Source organism: Tinamus guttatus, unplaced genomic scaffold (genome assembly GCF_059628265.1).
Source record: "Tinamus guttatus ecotype Peru unplaced genomic scaffold, ASM5962826v1 Tinamus_guttatus_pri_ptg000506l, whole genome shotgun sequence".
In the NCBI taxonomy this organism is placed as follows: Eukaryota; Metazoa; Chordata; class Aves; order Tinamiformes; family Tinamidae; genus Tinamus; species Tinamus guttatus.
Window position 1 is genome coordinate 109,918 of NW_028289040.1, and position 26,880 is coordinate 136,797.

At 37.1% G+C, this 26,880-nt stretch overlaps 1 protein-coding gene across 1 annotated transcript in view; it reads left to right on the top strand.

Moving 5' to 3' along the window:
- Positions 1-26,880, top strand: part of GRIK2 (glutamate ionotropic receptor kainate type subunit 2) — a 253,600-nt gene that overhangs the window by 69,116 nt on the left and 157,604 nt on the right. The window contains exons 7-9 of the mRNA XM_088533518.1: positions 15,841-15,984; positions 17,019-17,126; positions 24,881-24,994. Of these exons, the coding sequence (XP_088389644.1) occupies positions 15,841-15,984; positions 17,019-17,126; positions 24,881-24,994 (366 nt within the window). The remainder of the gene's footprint in view (positions 1-15,840; positions 15,985-17,018; positions 17,127-24,880; positions 24,995-26,880) is intronic.

Consider the following 26,880-nt stretch of genomic DNA (forward strand, 5'->3'; position numbering starts at 1 on the left):
GTGGCTTTCCCAGAATTTTAATGTATAGCTAGTTAGGCAAGTACATTTCATCCAAGGAGAATCCATCTAACAATTTTATTTAGATTTTTTACAACCTGAAATAATGTAAGCCTTTGTTTGCTTTAATTTATAAAGAAAATGTAATCGATGCCCTGCTTCCAAAATTTTAATTACAGGTATGTAAATTGCAGTTGGTTAGATAAAGTAATGGCTAGGTTCACGCTAGAGGCAATTTTTACCATTTTTCAGGGGAGATAGGAGAGAAAAGCATTTTACTGTGAAGGGCAGCACATAGAAGCAGGGTCAGATGTCTAAGCCAGGAAATCAGTTGATGGAAAATATTTAAAACTGGTAACTAGTGATGCTAAAATGAATCATGCATTTGTACCTTTCTCCTGGTGCACTGGTATCATGTGGCTTGACGCTGTTGTTATAAAATCAGGCAAATTCATAGCTATTCTATGCCATGCAAAAGTAAAGTGATCATATGTAGCTGCTTTCTTTAATACATATATAATATGCCATAGGATATTGCATGCTGCATATAGTATGTCAGCTGTCAGTGCGGGTATGTCTGAAGAGTTTTGGAACTTTTAAAACCACTCTGTAGTATGTGTAGATATTAGTCATTCTTCATTTGTTCACATGTTTATTTGACAAAGATTGTTTATTTTCTCTCCTCTTCTTAAAGGGTGGAAGTGGCACAAAGCAGATTACAAGGTTTTGCATATCATTGAAGTTAAGCCATCTAATTGTTCAAGAATTAATTATACAGTTTTGCAGCTGTTCAGATTTTTTCCTGAATGTTTTTGAGTAAGAACTCTTTCACTTCACCTTAGGTGATTATTAGAATGATCTGCTAAATATATTTAACAGCATAAATTAGGAACTGTTGATTGTAAGGGGCACTTTCTTAATGCACAAGTCTCTCTAATGCGGTTGGTTCCGCAAACAGAAAAAAGTAGCAGTTCCAAAGTAGCAGAAGTAGTCTTTTTACCCCACTGTTACCTCTTTTTAGATAGAAATATAAAATTTTTACTGTGAGAAAAGCAGGATTTGTGCCTACCTGGGACCCTTACAGTATCAGCTCACTGGTTTTACAATGCAGGGATGAACAGGGTTAGCAATGTGCTTCCAAAACAGTAAGCAGGGTTTCTTGTGAACAAGAGGCATCATTCTTTTAGGGTATCTACAGTAAATCTTTCTTATGCTTCTATTAACAGCTTGTTTCTTATCATTTTTAAAGCCTCTTTTTTGAAAGATTTGAATTGCTTCTTATTTCTTTTCAATACTTACCACAGCAGTGATATAACAGTGCACTCTAGGTACTAATGCATTTTCCTTTTGGGTGTAAATGATCAATCCAAGATGTTTATTTATTTTTTAAAAATGTAATATAAGTTTATGATTTCTGCTACTATTTTCTGGTTCTCAGACTTCCATTTTCTGTCTGTGTGTTTCTCTGGTTACTTATAGCAGGTTTGTGGCTGTGATATCATATTGCCTATTGATTTAAGGACTCTTTAATTGAAAACTATTCAGCAAACAGTGTTTTCAATTTACTGTTTTGCTCAACTGTGTTTTTGGTGCCAGAGGCTCATTTGCAGCAGTTGATGGTTAAAGATTTAAAAGTAGAGTTGCATGTCATCTAGGTACGCTTCAGTAATATGCAGGGTTTTCACCAAGGTTGTTTCATACATCTTACATAGCCTGCAGGCTAAAAGTGTATATCTGTGCATTTGTGTCTGTATGTGTAACCACAGGAAAGGAAAAGGCAAAGAATCAATGATCTCAAAATTAATTAAAATCAGGAAGACTTTCCCTCTGCTGACAGGAATTTAGGATGAAAATAATTAAATGAGCTATTGTGGCAAATGTAGTATCGATTGCTCACCAAGAGCAGCTCCTCAAAGACTGAGATGAAGATTGATAACTGTTTTTTTAACAGTCAGAGCCAAAGGCAACCATTTTCATCTCCAGCTTGTGTGCATGTGCAAAGTCTAACTAAATGGCTTTCTAACCACTCTTGACCACTATATAAAGCTATTACCTACCAATAATCAAAGACATATGCGTACTGCTTTTCTATTCTTCTTTCATATCTATGCAGTTGCAATTTATTTATTTATTTACTAGACCCCTCACACTAAACCCTCAAACTTACACCCTCAATTTAAAGACTGCATGAAGAAAAGATCAAAATTATCAGCCTAAATAATAAGATGGAATAAACTTTAAGGACCAGGTTTTCTCAGGGTGTCACTGACTGTTAGACATGCTTTTAGGATAAATCTGTAAATTTATGTTCATGCAGTTTATGAACTCTGAGATTGCTCCATGATTTAAATCACAATAGCAGCGTGCATGGACACTCAAGATAATTACTTCAAAAAACTTACTGCTGATCCAAAATGAAATGTTAATGTGGATATATCTGCAGTAGGCCTCTCGAAGTGATTACAAAATGATCATGGAAATAGATCTTCATGAAGAGAAGAAGATGTGAAAACAAGTGCTGTTTTTGTTTCTGTGACAGACTAAATCAAAAATAGACTTATAAAATGTTGTAGGCATAAGGGGAAGTACATGACACAGGCTTAATGTTTGCTTAAAACATCAAGGCAAGCCTGTTGGGAGCATTTGCCTTGGAAACACATTAATTTGTCTAAATGTTTATTCAAACAAACTCACACATTATGCATAATCTTTCTCATGGAAACACATTTGCAAGAGGAAAAAAAAAGTTGCATTAGTTCATCTATAAAGTAAGTAGTTCTTTGCAAAACATAGCTTAGAATCAAGTGGAATTCAGAAATAAGAATAATTTAACAAGTGTTTCCCACTTATGTTTTGGCAACCGTGTCTTTCTCAGAATTGCCTCATTGTAGTGGCTGTAGCATCAAACTAGCTGTTCCTGTGCCAGAGTTTGCAGTGAGCTAGAGCTCTGTGAGATGAGACTAAACTGCGTGAAATTTCTCTTGATAGACTGGTTCTTCTCAGGTCATTTAAATTAGGATACAGGGATTGCGCAGAGATAATTTTCTGCCGTCTCTCTGTTCTCTTCCTCTCTGTTGATTCTGCAAATATTTGTACCTTTTTGGAACTTAAGGGCTTCTTCTGATTGCTCTGAATTTTTTTCTTCCATTCTTCATTCATTTCTTCTAAATTAAAATTTAGATATTTTAAGAAAAGTTAATTGCTAAGAAATATAAGAATTTAAAAGCTCTCCTTTGAGCTTTGCATTCCTCAGAACTCAACTATTTTGTTAAAATACAAGACGAAATACAGAATCCTGTTAAAATGAAGAAACAATTATCTTCTAGACCTTGTTTGCATACTGTTGGCTTTCTGGAAGCTTTTCATGGCCCTTCAGGAAAGACTTTCGTAATCACGACATTTCCAGCTCATGCAGACATCATCTAAAAGGGTTTTTTTTTTTTTTCTTCTAGGACAGCAGTTGACATTGTAGCTTGAATTCTTCAGGAGAAATAGCTTTCTTTCTATGAATAGGTTCCATTCCTTTCCCTATGAAAGTTTGTCTAAGAAATAACAGAAGGGAATAACAACTTGAGAATTTTTTAATATAACAATTTGCATAAGGCATCTAGATTCAATATCAACCTGAAGTAACCTCTAATACAGTATTTTTGCTCATACTTTCTTTGAGGGTAAAATGAGTAGATTTCTGTGAAATCTACTTTCTGATGATACTGATGTACATGAATGTTTGTCCTTTTTTACGTTCTCTAGAAAAGAGATTATCTGAAGGATCCCATAACATTTTCTTATGTAATTCCAGAAATCCTATAGAACTGTCAAAGTCTGGATCTGGAAGATTTGATGAGGCTTATCGTATTTTTTCCTGTTTATTTTTCTTTCTATTTTATCTACTGTAGTACATCTGCCTAGCAGGGATGTTTTTGAGTAAAAATGAGAAAACTTGAAATACCTGTATTATTGAGACCTAATCATGTACTTCTACTTTCTTCCTCTCCTCTCCTTCCCAATTCAGTCTGAAATTGCAGTTATGGAGGACTTTTTCAAATACAGAGGTATAATATAACAAATAAGATGAACAGAGTGACAATTATATTTAAAATTTTTGATAAATCATAGGCATACTATATGTATACTTCCCGGAAGTATACAAATCCTTACCAGAATCCTGACCAGCGTAGTCAAAGAAATCCATAAATTTTGTTGAAACCACTGCCTCAGTCTGGACACACTTTTTGATTTTTTTTTTTTAATGTAGATTTATATGTAGAAATATGCAGAAATCAGGCTACTTTCCTTTTCTAAGCCCTGATGGGGTATTGAAAAGGCTGGAAGTATATTCAGCTTTCAATGCCTATTTTTGGTTTAGTAATTGTCATAATTATATACCATTGGTTGGCTTTATGTTATAAATATCCTTTTGAATATGAATTATGTTTAGAAAAAGAGAGTTCCAGAATTTCCAGAAAGGATCACTATCTGAATGTGGAGTTTCCATATTGCTACAGATTCTATTTGATGTGCTAAAGATCATCCTGTGGCATGAATTATTGGAAGTGACAAAACTTCATATATGTGAAATACACTCATATACTTCTCCTTATTTTGTTTATCTCTCTCTATATCGATCTTATCTCTATCTCTGTAGATCCTTATTTTCTTTTCTCATACTTTGCTATGGCCTTTGCTATTTAAGGATTTCAAAGTAGGTGTATTTTTCTAGATATATGTTTACTTACTTGTGAAACTCATTTAAGATAATAAAAATATGTAAGACATAGCCCAGAGTAATATATGTTTAAAAACATGTATATATGTTTATTTAAATCATCTTCAGACATAAGAATAGGGAGTTGATTAAAGAATACCCAATTAAAAGTACAGAAAACAAAAAATATATATGCATTACGAATTATGCCATTATTAACTACTTTCTAGATCTAAAAAAAACCATCAGTTTCCTAAATCACAGACTAGATCTTTGTTAATACATTTTTCTCATGTGCCACATGCTCTGAGTGTCCCTGCTGGAACAGGGGGGTTGGACTAGATGGTCTGTAGAGGTCCCTTCCAACCTTAACCATTCTGTGATTCTGTGATTATTAATTTCAAGGAGGAGAACATCCAAACACAAAATATGTACTTATTTAAAACAGCCACAGGATAGCTTAATGAAAGCTCTAACAAGGCCAACATAAAACAGAATTATACTTCAAAACAAACATGTAGTCTTTTACTGGCTAGCTCCATTTTGTATTGCTTGATAATTTGTTTTCTTCTGCAAACAAGAACCTTGACAAGGCTGCACATGTATTTATGACTTGGCTGAGAATATTGAGATTGCTGTCATTATTTTTGTTTTTATAAAAGCAGGAAAATACAAATGGAGCTCAGTGAAATCAGTAAAAGGAAATATTGTCTTACGTATTTCGCACTCAAGAATATGCATTTATTTTTGTCGTCTTAGTTGTATAAAATATCATGAAACAGGATATAAAAAAAAGGGACTAGTTCTTTGGCAAGCCTTTCTCTTTCTTAGTTTTTTTAACAGATTTGTGCTTGGTACCTGGATTATTCTAACTTTAGGTCTCTCTTCAACTGATTGCCTAGCTGATTTTTCAGGTATACATGCGTACCAAGATGTTATTGTGTGTTTTCAGTAGGGAATTTCTGTAATTGCTCTTGAAAACAGTTGTCATGCTCTAAGCTACAGAGGGACTTTTCCTGTGAGATAAAACTGAAATAGTGAGTTAGTGAGTTTCATAGTATCAGGCAGCTCTTTATTATGGATCTTGTTGATGGAGTTGCAGTGATCACACTCATTGATTTTGAGCAGGAGTATAGACAAAAGGAAATAGATTATCAAGTATTGGCCTTTTCTAGCCTTGGTAAGTAGGTGTCTGCTATCTGTGCCTAAGGTATATAAAAGAGCAGTTTTTTAAGGCACGATAGAATGCAGCAAATGCAGTAATGTTTCAAGGTCAAAAAAAAAAAAAAAAAGTACTTCAGATTAACTTCGATCTGGGAAATTTACATCTGTTTTTAAGCATATGTGGAGACCTAACTTCATAACACATTGTTCCTAACTGCATATTGTAAGCCGAGTTCTGCAAATGCTTGTACAGACAGCTCTTTGTATAACAAGCAGTACATTGAAGGTCATTTGCTCCTTAGATTAGCAAAGTTTCTTGCACTTTGAGATATTCACAAAGTCTCCAGAAATCATGGTTTATATGGGCTTGCATATTAATTATGATAGCTAGAAATTTTAAGGAAAAGAAGATAAATAAGTTGCTTACATATTGTTCCATTGACATTTTCTCAAAATGTTCATGTTGTTTCATGTTCAACTTTGCTTTACTTCTCTGGGATTTGGGTGTAAAATTAGGCATTCAGGCAAAAGAGAAAAATATCTATTCTCTCTCCCTCTTTTATTTTTAATAATGCAAAATCACATTTTTCAAAAAAAAGACTATACCTGTTTTTTAAATAAATTATAAAATGTGTTATTTTTATGTTATTTTTATCCACTAATAGTAGATATAAATCATTTGGTTCACTTAGAACTGAAAGCAAATATTTTGACGAGAGGGGAAATAATCTGTTCTGCTTTATTGGTCATAAATGCATTTCCTACTTAAAATTGCACGCACATAAACAACTAAATAAAAAAAATCTAAGCACCTATGTTTTACTGTGTTTATTATTCATCTGAAATATTTCTTTATTTGTCCCCCCCCCAAAAAAAAAGTGCTAACAGGTTCTTTGATATCTAAAAAAGTTAAATGCACATTGTTTATAGTTTATGGCTTGCATTTGCTTGTATTTTGTTACCAGTTGGAATACACTTTGGGGGAGAAAACAAAATCTCTGCTGTTTGTTTAACCGTACCTCAGAGTGGAGTTGGGAATGTGTCAAGAAGTAAGAAAACACCAGCATTAATAAGCATACAATGCAATTTAACAGTTCATAAAACAGTAAAATTTAATCCCAGACTGAGAGATTTATTAAATCTCACTCAGCAAAATGGTTTTGTGGGATGTGTGAGCAAGTGAGAATTAAGTGAAACGATTTCAGGGGCAATAGATTTTATTACCCAAGAAGGGGAGGAACTAGTTTTGCAGGCCGTTTCTTCTTAATTTCATCCACTGATTATAATTGCCAGGAATGGAAGAGCTTTCTGGGAGCAGAAAGAAATATGCTGAGTCTCTACAGGGCGTGCATTCTGCCACATCTGTCGGGCTTCGTCTCACTGAAAGACTTTCTGTAGATGATCCTGTGTTCATTTAATGATTGCTTAAACCCTTTAAACCTCTGTCGTTAAGATAAAATGGCTCCTATTTTTTTTGCCCGTGTCTATTTAGAAATGCATAAGAAATCTAATGAATCATAGGATCTAAAAAGTTTTCTTTCAATACTTGCCTGTTTCTTGCATGCAGTTCTATATAACACATTCTTCAATGAAGTTCATGTAGGGCATTTTTTGAGTAAGAGTTGGTCTGTAGTTAATTATCTGGTACCCTGCGCAGTGGCAGATTTAAAATCTAACACTTTGAATTAAATAGCCAAACAATCATTCTGATAAGAAAAACAGGGATGTATGAAACTGCAGAAAGGCCCAGCTGATTGTTACTGCAATAGAAAGAAAAGCAAATAGACTCTAAACAGAAACAGCAAAAAAGACTATAGGAAAGGAAAGGACAGAATATAGAATTGACCTGGGCTAGCCCTGTCCCATATACACTACCACATCTGATAATTCTGCCAATGAATTACATCGTTGCATTTCAGTTTTCACTTCTGTGGTAGTGATCTTTTTCCTGCGCTTTTTGTCAGGGCATCCATACTTGTGTACTCTAGGTTGCCTCTCTTCTCCAGTTTCTGATCTCCTGAACATTTGTTCTCAGTCTTTGTTTTGATGGCTAATGAAACAGTAGTTATTAAGGTCCCTTTTCTAACACAATTTATAATCGAATTAGAGGATTCCTTATTCTGCCATATTCTTCCAGCCAGTTACATCTCTGTGAAAGAGCATGCTGACTTGTATGACAGTGATATTTTATATAGGCATGTGAGAAATACACTTGAGAAAGCTGGACTGGAGTAACTCATAAAATACTACCTATTTCCTGCTGCTGTAATAGACAGCTGCGACACTTTTTACCAGAAGTCATTTTTCTCACTACAGAAGGAATGCAGAGTGGCTGGCCTCCCATTTTAGCCATCTTCCTTTAGTACCTAGAGTTAGATTGGATGGATTCAGGCAGAAGCATGCACATGCATACAAACATGCATTTATTTTAAGAACCAGTCTTGTGTATCTGCTAAACTTAAAGGTTTAATTCTCTATGCACTAAGAAACTGAAACTGTGTTGCATCCTATAGTTCATAAAATATATATGTGTGTGTGTATATGTATATGCACAAATATATGCAAATATATGTACATTTCTGCAGAAGGATTAAGGGAGAGCTGTAGCTAGGCTTTACAAAAAGGGCTATTTATAGTTCCCATGTATGCAACATACTTTTTGGATGAACCATCCTTTTCTTCATCATTTGGAAAGAATCAAGAGACACTGCACTGCAGTGTAAGTTACAGCTGTGTTTGAGGTCATGCTAAGAGTGTTGTAATAGTACCTTAGCAAGAAGGCAGAAACAGTGTCCTGCTAATTGCAGTTACTGGGGACAAAATTGGAACAACTAAGCAAAGGTCAGTGGTTTCAGAGTGACTATCATAATTATCTTTACCTTCCTAAACACCAAACTGCTTTTTTTTTTGCTATTATGTCTTTTCCAATTAATCTCTTAGTTAAAAGTTAACATGTTATTCAACTATCCAAAAAAGAATTTTAAAGAGAATTTCTCACCATACTTTGTTATATTGCTGTAGGCTTATGTGACAAACTATCTGAAGACACTCAGAGTCTAGGTGCACACCATGATCTTATAAATACTACACATCCTTGTTACTGTGAGTCACTGGAAGGAATCTTCCATTGCTGTTGCCTATAGACCTGTGTAGTTTTACTGAGGTTATCTGCTGCATGCTCAGGAGGATGTTTTTGTGAGTTTTGAACTAGTTGTTCCAATCTAGATTTTCCATGTTTTTGGGCTGACGAGTGCATTTTTTTTTTCATTATCTTATTGCCCTGAAAACAGTCTTAAGATGACTCTGGTTAAGGTTAAAAAAACAAAGCAAAACAAAACAAAAACCTAAAAACTAAAAAAAAAAAAAAAAAACTAAAAAAAAAATCCAAAACAGCAAATGCATTTGTAAATCTTAAAAAAAAAAAGAGAATTAATACCTGATCTACTAACATTAGGTTAACTTGGATAGGTCTTTCTTTCTGCCCAGCTATTTTGATTTTTTGGCTTGCAATAGACTTTCATTAAACAGTAGCTTGAGATATCCATATAGATCTTATGTCTCAGGTCATGTCCGTTGGAGAAAAATCATTTCTTGGTAGAGAGCACATGGTAGAATTCAACTTTTACAATTAATCTCTTGTCCAAATCTTTCTGGTTATTCTCAAGGACTTTTTCCCTTCAATGTAGTTTACAATATGAAATGTAAAGCTTTTTAGTAAAAACTCTTTTGTATGCAACACAAAAATGTAAAATTTCAGGAACTACATTTAAAACACTGACTGAGCATAAGCTGGAAACAATGAAATTGTATGTGGTTCATTAACCATAAACTGTAATGACCACAAAGAAAATAACAGTAAATAGATTCATGGAGTTTTGTAATTATTTATGAAATGGGAAAACATTCCAAGTCATAATGTTTAAAATACCATTGTGCAGTGCATGAATAGTTAGATACTTTCTTTTTCATCTACTGATTTAGCCATTCTTTGCTTAGCATAAACATTTTAACTGAAAAAGTGAAAGTCGACATTCTTCAATATACATCTCTGCTCTAGGACCTTACTGGGAAATTGCTTTTAAGTGTAACTTTGAAATTCATTTTTGGAGGCAGCTGATTGAGGATCTGAGTAAATCAAGATTCAAGTAGGGTACTGTTAGCATTATTGGTGCCTAACTGTATAAGAACTTTGCAGAAAATAACTTCCAGTGAAACCAGTTAACCTATTTTGTGAGCTAATATCACATTTTCCCAGGATAGTCAAAAATCTTGTCCTTGTAGTTTTCTGAATAGGCAATAGTGAACTCTATAATACAAGAAGTACAGGCTTTTATAAGGAAATGTATGTACACTGTGTACACCATGATAGTTTCTGTAGTACATATTCAGTAATTTCTAAAGGCAGCTTTGTCATTTTCTGAACAAAGATGACAGCCTTCAAGGAAAGCAAAATAGTGTTAATAATGAAGAAAAGCAGTCAGCTTCTATGACAAAATTATTTTTCAAGGGAAAACTTAAAAAATACTTCACTGGGCCTGTTTCTATTTGCTGTGCTCACGGTGAAAATAATATGAAAAAATAGAACTTATACAGGGGAGAAAATGAAATGTTAGAGGGAGAGTCAATAGGCAGAACAAAAAAAAAAAGGTATTTTGTTTGTTCGTGTACTATGTTCAAGGCTTTATAATTAACAATTTTGTATTGTGTGTTAAATTATCAGACACTGCACTTTGGAGAAAAATATAATAATCAATAGAAAATTATTTATTAGCAGGTTAAGGAAGTTGATTGTGGGACTTTGTTGAAGGCATAAAACGAGGAAGTATGCTATTTTGAATCCTTATTGTTCAGTGCATCTTGAACAATGCAATTACAGAATCACAGAATCACAGAATGGTTAAGGTTGGAAAGGACCTCTAGAGATCATCTAGTCCAACCCTCCTGCTCCATCAGGGAGAGTTATTCTCCATAAAATTTTGTTTTGCTGGGAAGGGAAGGCCTAGTCTTTGTACTCCCCATACCAACTTCTTTTTCACGATGGGAGACAAAAGAGATAGAATCGTTGTTCTTAGCTTCCTAGTTCTACTCTTGTCTCCTCTCTTCCACATAAAGGTGACTAGAAATAGTCTTGATATATTGAGAGCTGGAAAAAAAATCCAACTTTGCAGACAGTTCTACCTAAAGCATTACTATTACATAAGAAATAAAATACTATATACAAGGGCCAATGGAAAATTCATTTCTCAGTGAAACATGTCCTGTCTGGTGTACTTCTCTCCTTTTACTTAAAAGGAAATACAACATTCTCAGTAGACTCCAAACGATCATGAGGATGCATAATATAATTTAGAGAGGTAATCTCAGTTCAATATGAAATGACCATGCTAGCATTTTGAAACAGTGATCATAGTCAATCTGAACTTGATGCTATGATCTGAGATGGCTACCTGTGTAGGTAATGGAAATTCTATACTGTGATTTCACAGAATCACAGAATGATTGAGGTTGGCAGGAACCTCTAGCGATCTTCTAGTCCAAGCCCCGTGCTCCAGGAGGGACACTGAGAGCACGGGGCACCGGGTGGCATCCAGGCGGGTTTGGAAGATCTCCAGAGAAGATGCCACAGCCTCTCTGTGCAGCCTGTCCCAGGGCTCTGTCACCCTCACAGTTAATATTAATCTCACTAGTATGTGATGAAGTTGTTGCATGATACCTTAACAGCTCCATCTGAAATGCTTTTACTGCATTAAAGCATTTTCTAGGACTTTATGGAAAAAAAAGTCACTGGACAGTGTTCTTTTTCTTCAATACGTTTTTCTGTATCCTTTTATCATGGTTACCTAGGAAACAGATGCAGATATACGTTTGCTAGTTTTCAGATTCAGTTTATGCCATATTTGCTGCAGCTAATAAAGCCACATTTGAAAACAATTTAAGCCTTATTTTAATTGATGCATAGAGGTCATCAGGATATGCCAACGGCCATCATACACTAAACAAACCGTTTGAACAGTTTGGCCATTTGAATGCAGTGGAGGTCCTTTACAAGGGCTAAATTTGACCTTTTAGAGATAGAATGGTATCTTGAGTAATAGTGTGTGGCTGTACTATAAACATTCTAATGGTAATTAGACCCATTGCAAAGTATGTCACATCATGTTCCACACACTGTCTTATGCAGTCTCTCAAACGATAGGAAAAGGGACCAACCAAGAGAAGCCCAACCTGCAGATTCAAAGATGTACTTTATACCTTTTGCTGAGATCTGTCCTGGCTTTTTTTTTTTTTTTTTTTTTTTGTATATGTGTGCACGCGCGCGCGTGTGGGTGTGTGTATGTGTTTTGTTTGATTAATAAAATCAATGATTTTGCACTCAGAAGTGAGCAAAGTATTAAAGCACTAAACAAATATAGAAAATTCATTGAAAGATCCTGGAGACTGAAAGATCCCGGAGAACAGGAAAGGTGCCGGAGGACTGGAAGAAAGCCAATGTCATGCCAGTCTTCAAAAAAGGCAAGAAGGAGGACCAAGGCAACTACAGGCCAGTCAGCCTCACCTCTGTCCCTGGAAAAGTGATGGAACGGCTCATACTGGCTGTTGTCTGTGGGCACATGGAGGACAAGAAGATGCTCAAGAGTAGTCAGCATGGATTCACCAAGGGGAAATCATGCTTGACTAACCTGATAGCCTTCTATGATGGAATGACCAACTGGATAGATGAGGGGAGAGCGGTAGATGTCATCTGTCTCGACTTCACCAAGGCTTTTGATACCGTACCTCACAGTGTCCTCCTGGGCAAGCTCTGGAAGTGTGGGATAGATGAGTGCACAGTGAGGTGGATTAGGAACTGGCTGGAACTGGCTTCAGAGGGTGGTGATCAGTGGTGCAGAGTCTAGTTGGAGGCCTGTAGCTAGCGATATCTCCCAGGGATCAGTCCTCGGTCCAGTGCTGTTCAATTTGTTCATCAATGACCTGGATGAAGGCACAGAGTGCTCCCTCAGTAAGTTTGCTGATGATATGAAACTGGGAGGAGTAGCTGATACCCCAGAGGGCTGCACTGCCATGGACCTGGACAAACTGGACAACTGGGCGGTGAAAAGCTCATGCAATTCAGCAAGGCCAAGTGCAAGGTCCTGCACCTGGGGAGGATTAACCCCAGACACCAGTACAGGCTGGGGACCGACCTTCTGGAGAGCAGCTCTGCAGAGAAGGAACTGTGTGTCATGGTGGACGACAAGTTGACCATGAGGCAGCAGTGTGCCCTTGTGGCAAAGGTGGCCAATGGGATCCTGGCGTGCATTAAGAAGAGCATCTCCGGCAGGTCGAGGGAGGTGATCCTGCCCCTCTACTCAGCCCTGGTGAGGCCGCATCTGGAGTATTGTGTCCAGTTCTGGGCTCCACAGTACAAGAGGGATGTGGAGCTGCTGGAGACAGTCCAGTGTAGGGCTAAAGGATGATCAGGGACCTGGAACATCTGCCCTATGAGGAGAGACTGAGGGAGCTGGGCCTGTTCAGCCTGGAGAAGAGATGGCTGAGAGGGGATCTGATCAGTGTCTATAAGTACCTCAAGGGAGGCAGTGAGGAGGATGGTGCTGGCCTCTTTTCAGTGGTGCCCACTGACAGAACTGGAAGAAACAGCTGGAAACTGAAGCATCAAAAGTTTCACAGGAACTTAAGGAAAAAGTTCTTAACTCTGAGGGTGACCAAGCACTGGAACAGGTTGCCAAGAGAGGTTGTGGAGTCTCCTTCTCTGGAGATGTTCGAAACCCGCTTGGACGCAGTCCTGTGCCATGTGCTCTAGGTGACCCTGAGTGTGCAGGGGGGTTGGACTAGATGACCTCTAGAGGTCCCTTCCAACCTTAAGCATTCTATGATTCTATGATTCGATTATGTTTTTAGCATATAGTTTTATCTATCTTCAGGCCAAACATATGTGTTTAACTTAGTCTTACTCTAAAGGAAGGCTTGTGGAATCTGAGCCTATGTAAATAATTGATTTATTTTGTATCATCTAAATATAAAATAAAACATACAGATGTGAGCAATTATTACTATATGTTGTACATGCTTAGATGAAGTACAATCTGATTTAGAGTTATTGCCAGTGAAGTAGTATTCATCAGTCAAGTATGAAGAATATTATCAGAATTCAAATTACTTCTGGACATGTAATGACTTTCTTAAAGCTTTCACTTGAGTAGACTATCTCATCATCCTACATATTTCCAGCTCAGTGGCTTAAAGAATATGACAAAAAGCCATGTCAATCTGCATCTGGCATAATGTCCATTTGATTCCTGCTAATGCTTCTTATCATTTATATGTCTAAATGTATATCTAAATAATCACTTAATGATGTTTTTGAATTTCTGGTTGCTTCTTAATGATGTGCTTTTGCTACAGTATTCCAGCAATTCCCATTTCCTTCAGCTGGTGAAAGGACTACAATTTTAGAAATAAAACTGATAGAAAATAATAATAATAATAATGTATAATATTTGCATTTATGAGACAGATTACTGCATTGTATTTATTTTATTGTTTCTTTAAGAAACTGTTGTCTGGACTCCAGCTTCTGCCAAGTACTGCCACTTGAAAATTAAGCTTTGTATGACGCTTACTCAGCATGTCATTCGAAGTTCTGAGAGTTTCAGTGCCTCCTCATCACATATCAGTGTGCCTTAAAAGCACTTTAATGCCTTAAAGATAACAAACAATTTGGCAGGAAAAGATTTTCTGACTGATTTGGAGTCTCTGGATAAGCTGCTTGGCATGTGAGATCATCAAAACCTATTGTACTGGTTATTTTAAAATTAGGATTTATTTCTGTTTGAATTTTGAGATCTCTCCTTGGGAGATCCATTTAAATGTAAACGTATATTTTCCCCTTTAACAGTAGCTTATGGCCTATAATGATAAAGCACTTCTGCATTTTTATGTTTAGTTTTATTGTAAAGTGCCTTGGGATGCATTTGCATGAAAGGCACTATATAAGCTCATTTTGTATTGCGTTGTATTGTATTGTGACAAGTGCAGTAATCTCCAGGTTTCCTATCCATTAAAGAACTAATTTCACAGCTCACTAATTATGTGAATGAGAAGGGGAAATAGGTCCTTTTTCTCTAAGGTATGCTGAGCAGATGGCATAGAGTTCATTTCTGCCAGATGAGTCCAAGGTCCTCTCTTGCTTTTGGTTCCAAGGCTTGCCCCTGTTTATCAAACAGAAAAGGAAAGATGCATGATTTTTTTTTTTTTTTTTTTACAGCATGACAGTATGTACAGAGAAGCAGTCTCAGTCCTGTGCCAAAACAACATTAGTAAGCATGTACCTGGTCTAAATGGCCTATTTATTTGGGATGGGACATGAAAACAATTAAAATGAGCGTAGGCAACTCTAATTTGCTTCCAGTTTGTAGAAGATATTGATTAGGTCAGTCCTGGCAATTTAAAACAATATCCTAAGCAGTGATTAATGAATCAGTTAAGCACCTTTGGGACTGTATCTAGTCTCTAATTCTAGGAGAGAAAAACATTAGTCTTTTATCTTGTGTACGTTTTTTCCTAGACAAGGTCTTGCTACCTTACTAAACTGTTTTTATTTCCTCCTCACTCGTGGGAATACCCAATTTGACTCAAATGTGCATAAGGTGATTTATATAGCCCCCTAACTTACTTTTTTTTTAAAAAAATAAACAAGTCACCAGAGATACCAGAATACTAATGTGGTCCTGAAAAGCTGATATTGGGCTCTTATTTCAGGATTAAAAAGAAAAAAGCTGAGAGTGATTTTCCTGACATTTCTGTTGTAGAGGTTGGTGATAAGGTTGTTTTTGACAGTGCTGCACAAGCAATCATACCGTTTTCTCCCTGCAATGTGATGATCAGTGTGACATTGTTTTTCCCTGCTCTCACTACTGGTCTGTCATATGCTTTCCTTTCTGTTCATGGCCCTGATGTCGTTCTGATTTCAGACCGATGCAGCTCTAATGTATGATGCAGTTCATGTGGTGTCAGTGGCTGTCCAGCAGTTTCCACAGATGACTGTCAGCTCACTACAGTGTAATCGGCACAAACCCTGGCGCTTTGGGACTCGCTTCATGAGTCTCATTAAGGAGGTATGTCACTAAGACAATATATTCTACCTTCTCACTTTCCCTTTTCCCCATCCCCATTTTCTTTTGTTCCCACTCTGCTCTAATTCAGTATTTTTTTTTTCTCCAGGAGGTGGATTGTTCTTTAATTTTCAGTTGTTTTCTGTGGTGGAATACATAGGGCATTAATCTCTTTGTATACCATTTAGGTACTGCCTTCCATAAATGTCCTGGTCTTGCATTATTATCTTATAATTTGGTCTAAACAGTGATTTAAACCAGTTTACTGCTTAAGTGATTTGAGGTGCTGCAGATCAGTACCGTATAATACTCAAGTCTGTTGGACTGTAAGGAATTAGCTGTATGGTAGTTCTTAGTATAGGTATGTAAAATTTTGTAGTAAAGATAAATGTTTTTAGGGCATATTATTTTTTAAAAATATAAAATATTATTTTTAGGAAAAATATTTTTAGAAAAAATAATATTTTTAATTTTAGTATGATTACTTCTAAGATAATAATTTTGGCTCTTGTATTTCCTCATCTACTATAATCAGGTTAAGTTAGAAAAAAAATAAGATATTATACTTTATTAAAAGTAAGGAATCAACTCTGGAAACCTGGCTCAGGGACCTCAATGTTTGATGTCTCAGGGAATTCAACAACTTGCAAAAGTTAGCCTGTACATCCTAACAGAAAAATGAAATTCTAGTAAAATGATATTTATGAGAATGGAGATGAGGGGAGGAAGAAAAGTGGAAATGCATGATAGTTGGAGGAATGAAAATGAAATACCTTTTTGTCTCATAAAAAATAAGAGCCTATTGGGTAGCATGTAAACCTCTTAAAAATTGTCTGCAGCTTAAAGAAAATTAGCAAAAAGGAATATGAAATATAAATATATATATATGTGTGTGTTTTAATCTGCCACACAGTGAATTATTTAGACAGAATGTATAATTAATGCTCCCATTTTGGCAGAAGTAAATTTTGTTCTTTTGGTGGAGTGTAAAGGGAGTGATATTTATTTACGGAAATTGTTTTTTCCTTTCTCCATAGGCCCATTGGGAAGGCCTCACAGGCAGGATAACTTTCAACAAAACTAATGGCCTAAGGACAGATTTTGATTTAGATGTCATTAGCCTCAAAGAAGAAGGTCTTGAAAAGGTATGTAGGATGTCTATCTGGAAAGTGATGTGAAGAAAGTTAAATGCTTTTCCCTGGGTAAAAAGCTATTTATATACCATGCTACAGCAAAAAACAAATGGTATATTGGGAATAAATTTGTGCTTTTATTAAGATCATGTTTTAGGCATAATCTTGATACAAAATATCTTTTTTTTTCTTTTTTTTCCAAAAGAGGAATAAAATTGAAACATTAGCTCTGACAATTTGTGTGCTTTGTGTGATATGTTTATCCTAGAAATGCCTTTGCAAAGTAGGGTCTCATTACCACTAAAATTAAAGACAAGTGAGTTTTCCACTTGCTGTTAATGTGCGTGTCCACCAGCTTAATATAATTGTCATTATTATAAAACAAATTCCAGAAAATAAGTAGTAACATTAGTTATATTATCAGAAATATATGAGACGTAGCATCTATAGTTATTCTCCAAGTGGCTCATTGGTTCTAGATACTTTGGAAAATATGGCTATACATTACTACTAAGGTGTTTCAAAGGAAGTTTTTGGCCCATGTCCTGTCTTTAGGGAATGTCATACCAAAGGGATAAATATCATCTAATTCAACCACATTTCAGAGTGTTAAATGATCATTTAACACGTACCTTCCATCCTCATTCCTCTTCACGTATCAAGTTTTCCTCTGCAAAAATGGAAGTGCCATGCTAAGTTCCTAGGCACTTATACTTGAATGTTGGGAACCAGATTATTTGAAATATTTGGATTCAGAAAATTTGTCTTGAAACAGAAGACAGACCTGAAAGACAGCACATTAGATGAATGCTGAGAACAACTTAAAAAGCAAACTTTTTATAGGTACCTGATTCTTAACGTTACTTTGGGGGAACTATTTAGAAATGATTGTAGATGGTACAAATAGGTTTTCATATTAGCGATGTAGATCATAGAAATAATATACATCAGAAAAAAAAAAAGGTTTTCCCAGAGACATGCTTTAAAATACTTTGTTTTATGTTAAGTTTAAATTTAGGGGCAATTCCAATCTTACAGTCTATGGTTATGTGTGAACCTGTGAGTATGTGTGTGTGTGTTTTCTTTTTTTTCCTTTGCAGCTCAGGGAAAGTCACATTATATAGAAAAAAATGAAGCAAAATAGCTATTTTTATGTGATTTTCTGTGTTTTAAAACAGAACTGCAGTTTTATTCTTGGAATGCAAAGTTCTTTCTTATTAGTAAGTGACACTAAAATATAAGGGAGCCAAATAGGTTCATATACTTTCTGATTTTTAGATTTTTAGAGGTCTGCTGCTTGCCAGGGGCTTGAATAAAGGATGTTATAGAAAGGCTCCCAAGGCTTGTCCAGGAGTCTGACTATTACCACTGGGTACTATTTCATGTGGGCACAAATGATGCCATGAGGAAACTGAGGGATATCAAGTGAGATTTCAGAGCCCTGGGGATGGCCATCAAAGGTATGGGAGCCCAGGTAGTGTTCTCCTCTATCCTACCAATGAGGGGAATGGATTCAAGGAGGAGAAGGCGGATATGGCAGATGATTAACAACTGGCTGCGCCGCTGGGCTTGGCAACAGAGTTTTGGCTTCTGTGATCATGGGACTCTGTTTTATGACCACCAGCTAGTGGGGAATGATGGGAACCATCTCAGCAAGAGGGGTTTCTTTGCCAAAAGGCTGGCCAACCTGGTTAGGAGGGCTTTAAACTAGACAAGAAGGGGGAAGGGGAGTGTCACACAGACACGGCGAACAGTACCACGCAGCCTAGGTCAGATGGCTTCCAGCGGGAGTACGCTAGTGGGGAAGTGAGGATAGGAAATGATCACAGAGGGTCCTCTTTCACCCCTCCTGGGAAACCTGCGGGCTTAGTTACTTCCCTGAAATGCCTGTACACCAATGCGCGAAGCGTGGGGAATAAGCAGGACAATCTGGAGATCTGTGTGCAGTCCTAGCGTCATGATCTCATTGGAATCACTGAGACGTGGTGGGATAGCTCACACGACTGGATCACTGCCATGGAAGGCTATGTGCTCTTTAGGAAGGACAGGCTGGGAAGGTGAGGTGGTGGGGTTGCTCTTTATGTGAGAGAGGAACTGGAAAGCATGGAGCTCAACCTGGGAGTGGATTATGAGCGAGTTGAGAGCTTGTGGGTAAGGATTAGAGGGCAGGCTAATGTGGGAGGCACTGTGGTGGGTGTCTGCTACAGGCCACCTGACCAGGACGAGGAGGTTGATGAGGCCTTCTACAGTCAGCTGAATATTGCCTCTTGGTCACAGACCCTGGTCCTCATGGGGGACTTCAACTACCCTGACATCAACTGGAAGGACAGCACAGCCAGGCACAAGCAGTCCTGGAGGTTCCTGCAGAGCGTCAACAATAAGTTTTTGACGCAGGTTGTGGAGGAGCCAACGAGGAGAGGTGGGCTACTGGACCTCATGCTAACAAATAGAGAGGAACTTTTAGGAGATGTGAAGGTGGGGAGTAGCCTTGGCTGCAGTGACCATGAGTTGGTGGAGTTCAGGATCCAATGAGCAGGAGGCAGGGCTATAAGTAGCCTTGCAACCACGGACTTCCGGAGGGCCAACTTTAGCCTCTTCAGAGACCTCCTCGGAAGAATCCCATGGACTAGAGCTCTAGAAGGAAGGGGAGCCCAAGAGAGCTGGTTAGTTTTCAAGCGGCACTTTCTCCACGCCCAACAACAGTGCATCCCTGTGTGTAAAAGGTCAGGCAGAGGGGGCAGGAGACTTGCGTGGATGAGCAAGGAGCTTGTGGCAATGCTCAAGCAGAAGGCGGCGGTTTACAGAATGTGGAAAAAAACACAGGCCCCCTGGGAGACATACAGGAACATAGTCAGGGAATGCAGAGATGCGACAAGGAAAGCTAAGGCTTTTTTGGAATGCAATCTGGCAAGGCACGTTAAAAATAACAAGAAAAACTTCTTCAAATATATTAACAACAAAAGGAAGATCAGGGAAAATGTGGGTCCGGTGGTTGGGTACCCTGGTTATGAATAACACAGAAAAAGCAGAGTTGCTGAATGCCTTCTTTGCTTCAGTGTTTACCAAGAGCAGTCCTTTAGAGCCCTAGGGACAAGAGAAGAAGCCTGGAGAGCGGAAGACTTACCCTGGGAAGAAGAAGATCGGGTCAGAAAGCACTAAGGAAACTTGATACCCACAAATCCATGGGCCCTGATGGGATGTACCCCAGAGTGCTGTGTGAGCTGGAGGATGTCATAGCTAAGCCACTCTCCATCATCTTTGAAAGATCCTGGAGAATGGGGGAAGCGCCGGAGGACTGGAAGAAAGCCAATGTCATGCCAGTCTTCAAAAAAGGCAAGGAGGACCCAGGCAACTACAGGCCAGTGAGCCTCACCTCTGTCCCTGGAAAAGTGATGGAATGGCTCATACTGGCTGTTTTCTCCAGGCACATGGAGGACAAGAAGATGCTCAAGAGTAGTCAGCATGGATTCACTAAGGCGAAATCATGCTTGACTAACCTGATAGCCTTCTATGATGGAATGACCAGCTGGATAGATGAGGGGAGAGCAGTGGATGTCGTCTATCTCGACTTCACCAAGGCTTTTGATACCGTACCTCACAGTGTCCTCCTGGGCAAGCTCTGGAAGTATGGGATAGATGAGTGCACAGTGAGGTGGATTAGGAACTGGCTGGATGGCAGAGCTCAGAGGGTGGTGATCAGCGGTGCAGAGTCTGCTTGGAGGCCTGTAGCTAGCGATGTCTCCCAGGGATCCGTCCTCAGTCCAGTGCTGTTCAATTTGTTCATCAATGACCTGGATGAAGGCACAGAGTGCTCCCTCAGTAAGTTTGCTGATGATATGAAACTGGGAGGAGTAGCTGATACCCCAGAGGGCTGCACTGCCATCCAGAGGGACCTGGACAGACTGGACAACTGGGCAGTGAAAAACCTCATGCAATTCAACAAGGCCAAGTGCAAGGTCCTGCACCTGGGGAGGATTAACCGCAGACACCAGTTCAGGCTGGGGACCGACCTTCTGGAGAGCAGCTCTGCAGAGAAGGAACTGTGTGTCATGGTGGACGACAAGTTGACCATGAGGCAGCAGTGTGCCCTTGTGGCAAAGGTGGCCAATGGGATCCTGGCGTGTATTAAGAAGAGCATCTCCGGCAGGTCAAGGGAGGTGATCCTGCCGCTCTACTGAGCCCTGGTGAGGCCGCATCTGGAGCATTGTGTCCAGTTCTGGGCTCCACAGTATGAGAGGGATGTGGAGCTGCTGGAGACAGTCCAGTGTAGGGCTACAAGAATGATCAGGGGCCTGGAACTGAGAGAGCTGGGCCTGTTCAGCCTGGAGAAGAGAAGGCTGAGAGGGGAATCTAATCAGTGTCTATAAGTACCTCAAGGGAGGCAGTGAGGAGGATGGTGCTGGTCTCTTTTCGGTGGTGGCCACCGACAGAACTGGAGGAAATGGCCAGAAACGGAAGCATCAAAAGTTCCACAGGAACTTAAGGAAAAAATTCTTAAGTCTGAAGGTGACCGAGCCCTGGAACAGGTTGCCAAGAGAGGTTGTGGAGTCTCCTTCTCTGGAGATGTTCAAAACCCGCTTGGATGCAGTCCTGTGCCACGTGCTCTAGGTGACCCTGCATGTGCAGGGGGGTTGGACTAGATTATATCTAGAGGTCCCTGCCAACCTTAATCATTCTGTGTCAGGTATTCTTCTACAGAGATCTAATGTGATTCAAAAAAAAGAGTCCCTTTTTTTTGTAGCCCAGTTTTGGCACTGTATGAAATAAGGGCCCTGGGATCCAATGCATATCTTTGAACTAGCTATATGGCTCCATGATGATCTGAGGCCAGATCATTCACCTCCTCTTCTATCACTCTGCCATGTCCCCGCATACGAAAGAGAAACTTAGGGAAGTCACTATGCTGAAGTACTCTTTTTTTTTTTTTTTTTCCTCCTGTGTATAATTAAATAGAGAAATTAATGAAAACAATAGTTTTTTTTCCAAAACCTACTTCTGCAGTAAGCACTTCAGGATGTTGTTTCTCTTACTGAATGCTCATAAGATGTGAACTTGGTTTGGAACATTAAAGTGGTTAATAAAATTTCCAAAAATGCCAGTAGCAAAAATGTGATTGAAAGACTAAAGTATTTTTAAAAACATTCATCAACAGACTGACAGTAAATAGTCTTCTTGTGAGTATTCCATGAAAGAAAGAAGAAAAATTATAAAACTGTGTGTGATTTGTGCATGAGTAGAACAGGTGCAACATAACCTGTCTTCTTTCTTGGAACCAAAATTGAAAGAATATATGACATCAGAGTAGCTACATGTGTCAGGAGTGGCTGAAGAGTCTGAATGCACACAAATGACAAAAGAGGAAAACTGAAGAAAATGAGGAAAGGAATCCAGGAAGGCTTTAAGGAAACTGGATGATATCTGAGAACCATCATTCAGCATGCATTTTCTGGAAAATAAAAATTTTGACTTAATTTCACTTCTGGCAGAAATGCAAAATAAATTAATCAAAGAAATGAAGTCAGTGTAACATATTTGCATCGTTTGATACTGCTTCACCATCTTAGTAAAAAAAAAAAAAGTGTTTGATTAACTGCTCTGCGTTGACTGGAAATTGTCTGAGAGAACGCTGGTATGAAACTGCATAATGGATGTTCACTGGCCTAAAGAAATGATGTCTGCCATTTGGATCTGTGTTACATCTACTTTATTTTGCTATCAGGATTGATATGAAAGTAGAAACACAAAACATATTAATTTAATTCTCAACTGACAATATATTAGGAGACATGAACCCCATAGAAAATATAAAAATAAAATGACAGGGCCTACAGAGATCAGATATATGGGAGGGAATTAGAACTCAACTGAAAATGCAGTGCTATAAAGAACGTAATAGCAAAAAAGTAGCTTGGGAAATGTTAATAAGGAAAGATGCATGAGGCAACAGGATAAATAATTATAAAAGGATATATATATTTTTAAAAACACAACCAGCAAGAGCTTGAGCTGTGTATATAGAAGCTCACAGAAAAAGAAATTATTATTGCTCCTTTTATGTTTCATTTTGGCTTTAAAGGGATGTGATGGTATTAATTTTTCAACTAAATGTGCTAACAAGCCTGGAAAGAGCAGTAAGAATTTCTTATTATGCATCAGAAAAAATTTGAGTTAGGATAGTCTTAGCAAAGAATATTGGGGAATGTTGCAGAGATTCAAAGAGATATATGAGCTAGGATATAATGATGTGAAATTAAGGAAAGGAAAATTAAGTTCTGTCTTCATTAGATTCAAGTGGTTAGTTAATGTTTGGGTCTTATAGGTCAATTTTCTGACAGAGTGAAGCAAAAATGTCTTTGAATGAAAAAAATTATTTGTTATGAAAGAATGTAAAGCCTACTTTTCCTGAATCCAGGAGCAATTCTCTAACCCTACAATAGGACATTTCTGAATAGCAAGAACACGTTTTAGCCAGTCTTTTCATTTAAAAGAGTGCTCTCATTTTTTTTTTCAAAATTGTCTAGTTCAAATTGTGCTGAATCTCTTTTTATGGCACTTTACCTCTCTCTTCCTTTCATAGTCATTCCTTCCCTCTCTCTCCACAACTCTATCTTTCTCTGTCTTTATCTCCTCTCTATCTCTTCTCTCATTCCGCCCCCTGCCACCCACGCTCCCATCACCTGCTTCCCCCTTTCCTCTCTTTTAGAGACGTAACTCATTCAATTCAACTCAGATACTTAGTTGCATCCTGAGCCAACTGGGAAGCTATGTGGTGACAAGTCATTTAAAAGTATAGAAACTGTTCCTCTGGAATTGCTTTGAAAGGTTTAGATGTTAAAAAACAAAACAAAACAAAAAAAAAACTGTGTGCGTTTCTAAAGTATAAATACATAAGATAATAAGAAAAAGTCATTAATTAAACATGTTAGCTCTCCTAATTATATAATTACTGTACTGATTATATCAAGGATGTTGGTTGCAATTTGAAATGATTTTTAATCAACATTTGTTTCTAAAAGCAAAAAGAAAGGGCATGAGATTTTTTTCTTCTTTAGCCAAAAAATTCTGATGTCTAAGATGGATTGTTGTGCTTATTGCCAGCCAGTTTGAATTTCATAATAATGAAATTGAAGTTGAATGATGTAATAATAAGATGCATTACAGAGTATGTAACACTGTCCTTGACCTGAACCTTAGAGCATAACCCTGGACCTTCTTACTTAGATAAAAATCATATTAACTTTACTGGAATAAGAAACTAAAATTACAGAATGTCAAAAGATGTATGTAATGACCATTTATCAGGAAATCAATTAAGTTATTACACTTAATCTACTTTCAGTCTTCCCCATTTCATTTTCCCCAAAACATCTTTTTGCCCTTCTGCTCTTTCTGAGAAAGAGTAAATCCTTCTGTAGAGAAGATGCTCTGTGCTCTACAAATGAATTTCCATCCAACTATTATGTTTTCATCAGATGTGGTTTATATAGAAGAGTGAAAATTTAAATGGAAGAAAAAAAAACCTAAGTATTCAAGGTGACTTCTTTAGATATTCATTTCATCCTGCTGCCCGAATGTTACACTTCACACTTTGAAATACAGTGAATCATATTTTGAACAAGCAGACTTTAAATATAAGGACAGAGGATAATGGATTAGGGGCAAATAGTAAGTGATAGCAATCTTAACTTTTTTTTTTTCTAGTATTCTTTCCTAGATGTTAAAATATAACTAATGGATAATTTACATAGCAATATACTGTTTTATAGATTGGAACTTGGGACCCAGCAAGTGGCCTTAACATGACAGAGAATCAGAAAGGAAAACCAGCAAACATCACAGATTCCCTGTCCAATCGCTCATTAATTGTTACCACCATCTTGGTAAGCAATTATATTTTAATTTCCAGAAATAGTTGTCCAAGGAAGTTAGTAAAATAAGGTATATTAATAACAACAGCAATGAACAGTTTGTAATATATGTTTCAATTACTTATCAATTACTGTGTCATAAACGAACTATGCTGTTAACTTAGTCATGGATGTTTATTCTCTTCCAAATTGTAAGTAAATTATTCCAATTTTAGAGTTATCTCAGTTGATTAGTAGTTTCAGTTTGCTTTGACTAAAATCTTTGGATCCTTGGCAAAGTAGTTGAGTTCAGCTGAGTTGAGAGAGAGTACAAAAAGTGTTTGATTCAAATGAAGTGGTCTGATTATTAGGCAGAAGATTTTAGTTGGCAAAATATATTGCTTTCATTTACTAGTCTAGCACCATGCTATTACCTTCATGGAGAGTAGGATGCTTTTGCCATTTATTTTCATCGAAGTTATTACTTGATTATTACCTTGACATTTTAATGAAAAAGAAATGCAATTTAGTAATCATTTGAACTAGATAAAAAGAAATATTTAAATCAATTTATTTTTCACTACCATTGTTGACAAATTCACAATGGTGGGTGAGTATTAATGATTTTTTTCTAATTGCATATTCTTAGTTATATAGAAATGAGTGCTCAGTAATTTCTTCACCATAATTTTGAAATAGCAATTTTAATTTCAACACAAACTAAAAAACTTTCTGGATGTGCATTTGCTGTCAGAATATCATATGATTTTTAGATATTCAAAATAATTTGCTTTCCAATAGTTTTAATAAGTTATTAGCTACCAATAGTTATTTTGGAATTTCAAAGTAGAATGAATGTTCATAGATTCAGAGTACAGATGCCAGTGTGCATCTAAACTGTTGTTAGAAGTGTGATGACACTAGCTGTATTGTAAGCCATAAATTTTCATTCAGTAAATTGAACGGTGGCATGAAGTCTATTTTTAATATGAAGATTTACAAGCTATTGAAAGTCTCCTGACATCCTTTGTTTCATTTATTCTACTCATTAAAAAAAAGACAAAACCCACAATTTCTTTCTTTTTGTCTTTTTTTTTTTTTTTTGATACACAAGTTATACTTTTAGAGGAAATTACAAACTGGGAGATGTATCATCTCTCAATTTTATTTATTTATTTATTTATAGTAAAATTTATATCTGCCTTTTATAGTCTCTTGCAGTAGAGTCATGTTTTCTAGAGTTTGAGTCTGTCTTTCATTTCTTTCCAGTGCTCTGCTCAGATTTTCAAATCCTGTGGATGTCACAATTGGTGCTAAATGTCTTGCTAATTCCATTTGAAACCTCTACTCTTGTTGTATAGTATTCAGGTATTCTGCCTGGACAGAAAGACTTTCTTGAACCATGACAATGACAGCTCATAACTGTGTTTCACTTTTTTCCTAATTGCTTTCCAGGTTTACTGCTTTCCAGAATATATTCATATCCAATTATTATCAACTGTATTCCTGTTCTTTTATTCTTTGAATTTAGATATATGAGCATTACTCCTAATTTTCTTTTACCTAGCAATAGATCTATATTGGTGACTTCTTCCTTCCATTACTCATCCAGACCTGAGTCATCTGCACACTTCATTAGTAATCAATCAGGAATCAATCCCTGCAAGAACCCACAAGAAGTATCTCCCATAAACATAGAATGGTCTGGCAATACCTGTATTTTGACATCTATCTATCTATCCATGAGATTTTAATACATATAACTGTATGTATCAAATTTCCTGTAATTATATTTATACTTACATGATTTTGTTTGAATTTATTTAAAACTTAGATGTTTAATTTGAATCATTTGAATTACTGATTTCAAGCAAAGGTAAATTGCACAAATGTAAGTAATAGCTCTGTTAAAGAGCTCT